This window comes from Melitaea cinxia, chromosome 11 (genome assembly GCF_905220565.1).
Source record: "Melitaea cinxia chromosome 11, ilMelCinx1.1, whole genome shotgun sequence".
Classification (NCBI taxonomy): Eukaryota; Metazoa; Arthropoda; class Insecta; order Lepidoptera; family Nymphalidae; genus Melitaea; species Melitaea cinxia.
Window position 1 is genome coordinate 634,081 of NC_059404.1, and position 10,929 is coordinate 645,009.

The 10,929-nt window shown below is 37.3% G+C and overlaps 1 protein-coding gene across 1 annotated transcript in view; it reads right to left on the reverse strand.

The window, feature by feature from the left end:
• Nucleotides 1-10,929, reverse strand: part of LOC123657956 — a 65,503-nt gene extending 54,574 nt beyond the window's left edge. Inside the window, exons 1-5 of the mRNA XM_045593435.1 lie at nt 10,091-10,929; nt 3,111-3,324; nt 1,898-1,951; nt 977-1,199; nt 367-549 (exon numbers count right to left, since the gene is read on the reverse strand). Coding sequence (XP_045449391.1) covers nt 367-549; nt 977-1,199; nt 1,898-1,951; nt 3,111-3,324; nt 10,091-10,929 — 1,513 coding nt within the window. The remainder of the gene's footprint in view (nt 1-366; nt 550-976; nt 1,200-1,897; nt 1,952-3,110; nt 3,325-10,090) is intronic.

Consider the following 10,929-nt stretch of genomic DNA (forward strand, 5'->3'; position numbering starts at 1 on the left):
CGCGTCATCGAGGACCTTGGCTCCGATATTAGTAATCAATGAATATTATAGTTCTCTCCGTAATATGAAATACAGTTAACATTTGTTTGTATAATAATATTGGATTCAAAGTAGTACTTTGTTTTCAACTACTTGTATTAGAACTAGCTAAATCGCATGGTTTCGTCTGTGTTGTTTTTACGTGTAAGAAAAAAATTACGTAGTTATAATTTTTTATATGGTTATACTATCTCTACACCTCTACGACCTCTAGACGTCGTATTTCTATAAAACCTGTACTATTTTTTAATGAAAGTAACTCAGGTTAACTCATATAATATGACAAACTCTTCCAAATTTTTTTGAAAAAAAGGACATTCTACTTACCCCCATCCGTAAAGAAAGCCGAGTGACGGTTAGGACTTGATGGCACCGAAGCTGAGGCGGAGGTGAGGAACGCTCTCTTAACTCTGGTCCACTTAGAATCACGTGGCGGTCGATGTTGAGGTGGTCGTGCCCCGAGTTCCAATGATCGCTGCTTCCGAAGTGCTGGGTGGGAGCCTTCTGATTCTAAATTAAAAGATATTCTTATTTGTAATTGAGCTCCATTACGCTTTTTAAATAAGTCATTTTTAGCCATATTTTTCATTTAATGCATATTTTCATTTTGTATGGAATCCTTAACTAGTGGCGCCATTTTTTTCTTAGAGATAGAATAACGTTGGAAGGTCATTATGTTCTTCGATACGATAAAAGACTATTTGCTACAAGTGATAAAATCAACGTGTTTTCTCAGAGAGATATAGAACAAGCATAAGTTCACCGACTTTGTTGCTAATTTGTAAAACTAATACCCTAATGCCATTTCCTTTAAAACGGGTATCGTAATCAGACAAAAGAACAAATACCTACATATGGCGAAATTATACAAATACAGGAAAACGCTAAAATAAGCAAATATGGTAGTTTAAATATTAACATACAATATAAATATTACCTAGTTCTTCAGATGAAGGTATAGTCAAGGTAAGAGCAGGCGGAGCGTCACTGTCACCACCGTCGCTCAAAGACCTTCTTCTAGAAGGAACCACATCTGGAGAACCTTTTAGTGCTCTGGTCTTCTTCTTCAGCGATTCACGACGAGGTTGGATGATATCACGCATTTTGATCCATGGACTTTTGTGTAGTTTATTAGGCGAAGGAGAAGTTGAACTGTCATCCTGATTTAACGGAGTTTACTTAAAATAACCGTAACCTTGTTACAAATTAGCTATATATTATTTTATTTGCTAATGTAAAAAACTGTTGATTATTGGCTAGAGCTTACTGGACTGGGGGGGTTGACGTAGTAGTTAACATGCTAGCAAGACCAAATTTGTCTAAAATTCTGAGTTGGTGATCCACAATCTCTTACTATACAAACAGTTTGTCTTGAATGTGGATCTAAGCCAGGACCATTAACAACACACACACACACACACACAGACACACACTCACACTTCAGCCTATCGTAGTTCACTGCTGGACATAGGCTTCCACAAGTTCACGTCAAATTTGGCGTGAACTCACGTGTGTTGCCCATAGTCACCACGCTGGGCAGGCGGGTTGGTGACCGCAGGGCTGACTTTGTCGCACCAAAGACGCTGCTGCCCGTTTTCAGCCTTTGTATTTTAAAGCCAACGGAAACCAGTTGGATGCTTATCCCGCCATCGGTCCGCTTTTTGAATTCCAAAGTGGTAGTAGAACTGTGTCATCCCTTAGTCGCCTCTTACGACACCCACACGAAGAGAGGGGGTGACTATATTCTTTATTGCCGTAACCACATAGCAATCCATTAACAAAACAGCCAATCAATCATAGAAGTTCTGCAAGCAGTGTACCAACGCATTAACATCGAGAGTTAGAAACTAATTCTTACCTGAGTCGGTGCTTGTAAATAATTGTCATGGTCCTCATTCCGAATACAGCTTCTTCGGCGTATATCTGAAACTGTAAACACCTCACTCTACAGTCTATTTATAAAATACTTCATCTAGTAATAGTTCTAATTTGCATGATCTCCTAAAAACTAAGGCGTATCAAATTCCCTATTAAAAACTTTAAAAGGTCACAATATTTCTATAATTCATGTGATTGTTGGTTCTTCCCAATAATATGTATAAATGAAAAGATTTATTAGAAAAAAGAAAATGGAAACAAAGCTGCTTGGATGCGTCTTCCAAAATACTTTTATATGGGAGACACATATTTTACATGTGCAACATCGTGAACACGATACCATGCGCACACGCATACACATTCTTGTTACAAAAATAGAATACTTTATTATACGGTCTACATTGATCTTTTAAGCACTAACTCTGGCTATGAGTATCTCTATAAAACTATCTTTATTGACATATTGATAAGAATGATTTATTAACTTGATTTTGAGTGGCATTAGTGCCTTATATTTATTTTCTGGTTTTTTAACCGACTTCCAAAAAAGGAGGAGGTTCTCATTTCGAATGTATTTTTTTTTCCGATTTCAACAAAATAATAATAATCGAAAGGTGGTGCGTGTCATTTGGTCCCATTTAAATTTATTTGAGATCTAACAACCACTTATCGAGTTATATCTAATAATGCGTTTTTACTTGACTATTTTTTCGTCGACCTACGTTGTATTTATACCGCATAACTTTTTACTGGGTGTACCGATTTCGATGATTTTAAATGTGGTCAAATTTAAATTTCATCGAGATCTAATTACAACTTTTTGAGTAATCTTTGATAACGCGTATTTACTTGGCTATTTTTTCGTCTGCCTACGTTGTATTACTTATGTAATTGATTTTTTTTTACGTTTGTAGCAAACACAATTATTTTACTTTAGCTTTTACGCTCACTATGAAAACTAAGTGCTGACTCAGTTTGTAAGCGTTTCACTGCTATTCAAAGGTCTTTCCTTCATATCGGCAAAGGGCTGAAACTTGATACACTTACCTCGCCGCCAGGCTAGCTTACAACTTCCCTACTATGAGTAACGGATGTCTAAAGACTTTCATAGCAACTGGGGTTTAAGTAAGTTCTGAAGCATTCGGGGGCACAAACATTTGATAATTTAATAGCAAAACTAAAAAAGAAATCTCATAAAAACCTGGTTCCATCCTTAATTCTTCACACGAAGAGTTCGGTGTCAGTGATATCGCGCTGCCAGGAGTCAAGCTAGCCGAGTCCCTTGGTTCCGGGTTAGGGAGGGTCCCCGGGCTGGAGCCGGCGAGGGCCACGGCTCCCACCATGGCACCTGCTGCGACAGCCGCTGCTCCGCCTATCGTAGTTGGTGGCCATTGTGCTTTTTCCCACCTGAAAAAAATTATCTTTGAGATACTTATTGGATGGATAGAAGATTACGTTTCAGCCTGTTTTTTTTTTTTTTTTTTTTTTTTTTATTTTTTTATAACAATATATATCCACGGGCTTATAATGCGCATGCTCTTGTTATTCCAATTATTTGTTTGTTACTCTCGATACCTTGGCACCTACATATGCAACTTAGAGACTAATTAAACTAAGCTTAGTATTTTTAATCCTACGTGAGTCCACCGACCAAAATTTAAAGTTATGCTAACTTAATTTACTTATATATATAACTAGCTGACCCGGCGAACTTCGTATCGCCTAACACAAACTTTATCGTATGGTAATAAAGTTCAAATTGACTTTTAAGTATTATCACAAATCTTTTGTATGGGAGTATAGAAAAGTGTTGTTTTTAGACTTTTTCAGGAAATTTAAATTTTTTTTTTAGAATTTTTCTCTCCGTAACAACCATCCTCGTAAAGGAACATTTTAAAAAAAGAATTAGCGAAATCGGTCCAACCGTTCTCGAGTTTTGCGCTTAGCAACACATTCAGCGACTCATTTTTATATTATAGACTAGCTGTGCCCGCGGCTTCGCCCGCGTTGTTTTTCCCGGCAAACTTCCAGTGAAACTCTCATCATAATCGGCTTAGCCGTTCTATAAGCCTTCCTCTTGAAGCCCTCTCTCCATTGATGAAACCGCATGAAAATCCGTTCCGTAGATTTTGAGGGAATCGATCACATACATTTTTGGGGACTTTGTTTTATAATACACTAACTGTTGCCCGCGACTACGTGCGCGTGAAGCGCGTCGCGTTTAACAAAATGGTTTGTTGAATTCGTCAGAATTGTGGTACGAAATAATGTAGTAATAATATAGTATTGTAGTGTAAATATGTTTAAATATACTGCATGTAATTTAGTTTTTAATATGGTTCTATGTAACTATATGCCACAGAATAGCGTAACGCACGCTCCTTCGTGACTCCGTGACGACAGGGGTAAATAAAAAGTATTCTAGTAACGTAAAGGTTAGATATTGTAAAAAAGTATATTTTTTTGTACTACTGCGTACGGCTCACCTGATGATAAGCGATTACCGTAGCTTATAGACACCTGCAACACCAGAAGCATCGCAAGCGCGTTGCCGACCCAATCCCCAATCCCCCCAGGAGCTTTGGTCACCTTACTCACCAACAGGAACACAATACTGCTTGAAAACAGTATTATTATGCTGTGATCTTCTGTAAGGTCGAGGTACTACCCCAGTTGGGCTGCTCCATATTTTGAGCAGGAAATTCCTGCTGTGCCCTACCTCAGTTAAAAGTTATAAGTGATCAATATACATAAATGTTTCTTGGACACATAGGGTTGCAACGCGGTTATTTTGCTTTAAACCGACCCCGCTGTATATGTTTCATACAAACTATCAACCCCAATTAAACCCCTAAGCGGTGGAATATCGCAAAATCCGTTCTTGGTGGACGTCTACTAATTATAATCTACCTCCCTGCCAAATTTCATCTTTGTCCATCCTGGATGAATGGACCATCCAGCTGTTTTTGAGTTCTCGTGATGAGTGAGTCAGTGATCTTTCTCTTTTATATTTATAGATTACGATGCATTATTTGGACACCTCCTCACCATCTATAGAGCACACATTTTAAATTTCAAGTTTCTTACTTCAAAAACATAGGACTTTCATAGAAACTTCCAACCCCCGTTTCATCCCCTTAGGGGTCGAGTTGCATAAAATTCGTTCTTAGCGAATGTCTACGTCCTATAAGGAACCTACTTGCCTATTTTAAGTTTGTAACTGTTATAATTTCGGAGATTTTGTGATGAGTAAGTCAACCTACCATTTTAACCCCAAAAAGAAAGGGATTTCTAAAGATACATTATTTGGACACCTTCTCACCATCTAAAGAGCATACGTTTTAAATTTAAAGTTTCTTACTTCAAAAACATGGGACTTTCATACAAACTTCCAACCCCCGTTTTATCCCCTTAGGGGTCGAGTTTCGTAAAATCTGTTCTTAATGGATGTCTATGACCTGTAAGGAGCCTACCTGCCAAATTTCAAGTTTGTAGGTGTTATAGTTTCGGAGATTTCGTGATGAGCGAGTCAACCTACCTAACCCCATTTTAACCCCAAAAGGGAGTTGATCTCTAAAGCAACATTATTTTGACACCTTCTAACCATCTATAGAGCTTACATTTTAAATTTCAAGTCTCTTACTTCAAAAACATAGGACTTTCATACAAACTTCCAACCCCCGTTTTATCCCTTTAGGGGTCGAGTTTCGTAAAATCCGTTGTTAGCGAATGTCTACGCTCTATAAGGAACCTACCTGCCAAATTTCAAGTTTAGTTTCGGAGATTTCATGATGAGCGAGTCAACCTACCTAACCCCGTTTTAACCCCAAAAGGGAGTTGATCTCTAAAGCAACATTATTTTGACACCTTCTAACCATCTATAGAGCTTACATTTTAAATTTCAAGTCTCTTACTTCAAAAACATAGGACTTTCATACAAACTTCCAACCCCCGTTTTATCCCTTTAGGGGTCGAGTTTCGTAAAATCCGTTGTTAGCGAATGTCTACGCTCTATAAGGAACCTACCTGCCAAATTTCAAGTTTAGTTTCGGAGATTTCATGATGAGCGAGTCAACCTACCTAACCCCGTTTTAACCCCAAAAGGGAGTTGATCTCTAAAGCAACATTATTTTGACACCTTCTAACCATCTATAGAGCTTACATTTTAAATTTCAAGTCTCTTACTTCAAAAAACTTAGGACTTTCATACAAACTTCCAACCCCCGTTTTACCCCCTTAGGGGTCGAGTTTCGTAAAATCCGTTCTTAGCGGATGCCTACGTCTTATAAGGAGCCTACCTGCCAAATTTCAAGTTTGTAGGTGTTATAGTTTCGGAGATTTCGTGATGAGTGAGTGACCTTTCGCTTTTATATATATAGAGATTACTACTATTTATTATTACTTTTTCCTTTTCTTCACTTTTATCTTACAATTATCCAGGGGTAGAAGCTGTCGTTTCAGCCTGTTATATCCTACTGCTGGGCATAGGCCTCTTCCCCATGTGCTCCAATGCGGGTTGGCGGATATATGAGTAACGATCGTCATCAGGTGTACATGATAACAACCGGGACAAAGGGACGGTGGGAAGACCCACAAGGATTGTACTAATACCCAGACCACGGCAAAAATCTGTATGGCCAATACAAATGTTTGTCATGTGCGGGGATCGAACCCGCAACCGCCAGCGCAACAGCCACAACAGGTTTGTTTTTGTTTTCCCTTAAACCCGTAATCCTCTTTAATGTAAACGCCCGCGCAGCTGCCGCAAACCAGTGCTATGACTGTTGAGCCAACGCGCGTCATTTGGCATGGTTGGTTAAATAATTATTATATGACTATTTCAACAAATATTGTAGATTAGCAATCGATGAGAAGCGTCTTCACGGTATAAGGGGTCATTCAAGTATTACGTAAGCAGAATTTTAGTAATTTTTAACCCCCCTCTTGTCAGAAAGTCAACAACAGAAAGTCAACAGTTGAATGTCAGCAAAATCCTACCCTCTCCCCCTATACTCATATAAACATTGGTATATATTTTTAATGTATTCAGAAATAATAAATAAATATTACTGACGTAACCACCATCTACATCCCCTTGTCATCAAAAATAAGAAAAACATAGATCCCCCAATCCCCTTCGGTGTTACGTAATAATTTAATGACCCCTAACTACTTTTTTAACTACACAGGTCCACAAAAAAAGCGCTCTGTACCTTTGACCTAGAGTTACGTATGTCGATACGATGATTTTGTATTTGATTCATTAAAATACATAGCCTTAAATGGGTCTGGCAAAAGGTGCATAACAGTTTTCTTGTTTCCCGGTGTTATTAGGCTATAATATATATAGATATAAGCTGCTGCTTTGGGTATTAATTTAACTTTATGCTTGCGAATTACAAAACGAATTTATAAACTCTCTTAACGTACATCAAGAATTTTAAATCGTTTACGAGAATGATATGATGCAGCTCTGAGAAAATCTTCCTGGCTTATCCATATCAAATGAGCTTACCAAAAGGATTGTAAAGAATACGTATGTTTCATTTATAACATTTATTATTAACATTTACAGCCAGTGGCTTTGGTTGTACTTTATTTGACATTATTTGTATAGACTAGCTGTACCCGTGACTTCGTCTGCGTGGAATTTAACAATAAAGTTATTGTTCAGCTCGCAGTTAAATAAATATATTTCTAAAATAAAAGTAGCCTAAGTTACTCCTTATTACATCAGCTATCTGCCATTGATAGTCCCGTCAAAATCGGTCCAGCCGTTATAGAAATTAGCCGGAACAAACAGACAGACACACAGACAAAAATTGTAAAAAAATGTTATTTTGTATATGTAACCATTATATATTCATTTTGTTAAAAGCGATTATTTTAATATTACAAACTGACACTCCAATTTTATTTATTTGTATAGATTAGAGATTAGCAAAAGCAATTCTGTACAATGCAAATAAATATATAAGCATGGGTAATAACAATCAAAACATTTTACCAATTTTGAATTTTGCTCTAGAAAACTTTTAACGTAGGCTTTTAACAGATAACATATGGTTTTTTGGCATAGTAAAAGTCGTGTCTAGTTTGGCGGGATTAAGTTTTACCCGTTCTCCTTCAAAGTAGAAAAAGACTACATTATAATTATTAATATTATTATTATATCTATTTGCTAAAGAATAAAAAAAGTTCAAAAAGTATTTTTCGTTTTTTTTGACCCTACTATTCTGGTATAATGGTGAGTCGTTATAACAGCGGCGATCATGGGTGCGTTTCCGTCTTGACTCTGATCTGGGTGTATGTTCTTGTGGATTTCCCCAGAGTATCCGCAGAGCTGTCATTTCACATCAAGCTGTTAGTACCATTTTATATCATAGACGCCTGATAACGATCTTCACTCATGGTAGAAAAATTATTCACTATTTTGTTAGATTATTGATTTTATTGTTGAATGTTTGAATATTAATTAGTTTTTTACGAATTTTCGCCATTTTGCAATATTTGGAATTAAAAATATACATTAATTCGAAATAACTGAGGTTATACTTTGGATTAGGTTGCATTTACTTTCAATTCGATCGTAATGTTATCTATCGTTATTAAAATAGGTGAAAAAATACCATTTTTTTTATGTAGGTACGTAAAACTTTACGATAAAATTGAAACTCAATTGATTTAATAAGAAATAAGTGTTTTTATGAATAAACTAGTGAACCACCCCGGCTTCGCAAGCTTGCAAAAACTATCAGTGTTCCTCTACTATATTATGCATGTATGATACATATAAACCTTTCTCTAGAATCACTCTATTTACTAAAGAAAACAGCATTAAAATTCGTTGCGTAGTTTTAAATATCTAGGCTTACAGACATCGGGAAGCGACTGTTCTATACTATGTAACGATAAGTCACGATCTATTTCATAGATTTTAATTATACCTTGGAAATGACAAAACTAGTCCTGCTAGCTCCTGGGGGGATTGGGGATTGGGTCGGCAACGCGCTTGCGATGCTTCTGGTGTTGCAGCTGTCTATAAGCTACGGTAATCGCTTACCATCCGGTGAGCCGTACGCTTGTTTGCCGAACTAGTGACATTAAAAAAAAAGTCTTTATATCAATAAACCTTTGATTTTCATCGTTCATATTTTATCTGTGTTATTCTCTTCAATTCTCGCAATACACAATCTTTGCCGAAATAATTCTGAATCAAAATTGATAATATAATCTCTTTCCTTATCAACTTAACTTATATAAACTTACTAATATGTATGTTAAGATAAAATATATCGTATTTTAAAATTTTAAATTACGGTTCACTAAAGTAAAATTCCATTACCAAATCCTCAAACGTTACAATAAAATTGGAGCAATTATGTTTACTGACAACAAGAAGACTGACCAAGCACCTCTGACAATGTGACTCTAAGTAGTTCACAATGAAATTTTATTTCACCAGATCAGTAAAAAAAAAATACATACATATATTAAAAGAAAAAAAATATGATACATATGAGAAGATAATATCAGGTTTAAAAAATGTTCAAAAAGAGAATTTGTTATTGGAAACCCTACAGCAAAGTCATCATCATTGGCCTTAGTCCGTCTATTGCAGACGATTTAGACAGTGTGAGACAGACACTGTGTCGCCTATGAAACTTTTCAGGAAAACACAGAGTTGCCTAAGCTCTGCACCACCCTCTCGACCTCACTGGCTAGGCCCACAGGAACGACGAGTCGATACGTGTGGAGCCAGTTCGGCTGCAGGAGTCTTTCGCATTTTAGAGCCATACCACGAATGCTTGACGGAGACCCCATCCCGGGTTCCAAATGAAGTTTTCCTTCTCCAGGACCCTGATGATTTTGAGCCAGGTTTATCCCTCGGTCGCCTTTTACGACTCCCGCGGGAAGAAAGGGGGTGGTGCTATTCTACTCGGCCGACACCGCACGGCATAAAAGTGAAGGTCGTATGAAATTAACTGAACTCAATTAATGTATACATTAATTTGAATTGAATATCCTGCTAAGATTCTTCTTCTACGGGTTGATGTTCAAGAATTTCATTAAATCCAAACAAACAATGTTGGTATCTTTATAAATTAGTAGCTCACGTTGATTTACATTAGAAACAAATTAATGCTTAAAATATTTTAAATAAGAACCTTACTTGAAAGCTGCTTTTACTCTTGTCCAGTTTGAAACTTTTGACTTATCGACTTCTTTTGCGAATATTCCATCAGATCTCCTTCTTAGAGGCGTTCCCGGGGACGCATCACTTTCCTCCCCACCTGCTGATCTTGACCTCTGTTTCCTTAATAACGACCCTCCGAATCTAGAATGACCTTTCCACCTGGACCCAGTTCTTTTCATACTTCTACCACCAGCCATCATTGAATCGAAGATAACCTGCCCATATTCACATTCGAGCTCAGCATCTAATGCTTCATTGATTAGTTCAATTTCTTTCGTTTCATTTTTTAGTAACTCATTTTCCTGGTCAATTTTTTTATGAGCGTTGTGTAGACGCTTAAGGTGATTTACGTCTCGAAGTCTCCGCAAAAGTCTTGAGTTATGTTCTTTCAATGTAACGAACTGGTCCAGAATTTCTAGCAATTTGTCGAGTTGATCCAAACTTTCTAATGTATCCTTCGTACGTGACGCCAAATCCTTGCCTCGTTTTGAAAGCGGATCCTCTCGGTCTTTAAGTCTTTGGAGCATACTATCACACAGCGCTTCAGCATCCGCTGTATATCCATCTGGGATGCCCCAAGTTTCTTCTGGTGTAGGTCCAGCAGTGCAAGGGGAAGATCCCTCAGGGTCGGACGGTGATTGTCCTGTTTTTACTGACAAAGTAGCAGGAGGTTCTCCTCTTCGTCTCTTATGCAGAGATGTACCAATCGGTGGAAGTTCTGATAGATCCTTTGATTCTTTTCGATCGGTTTTGTTCGCTCGATCATCTTCTGTTTGCTTATCAGTGGGGTCATTACTTTCTTTCACTGATGCCAT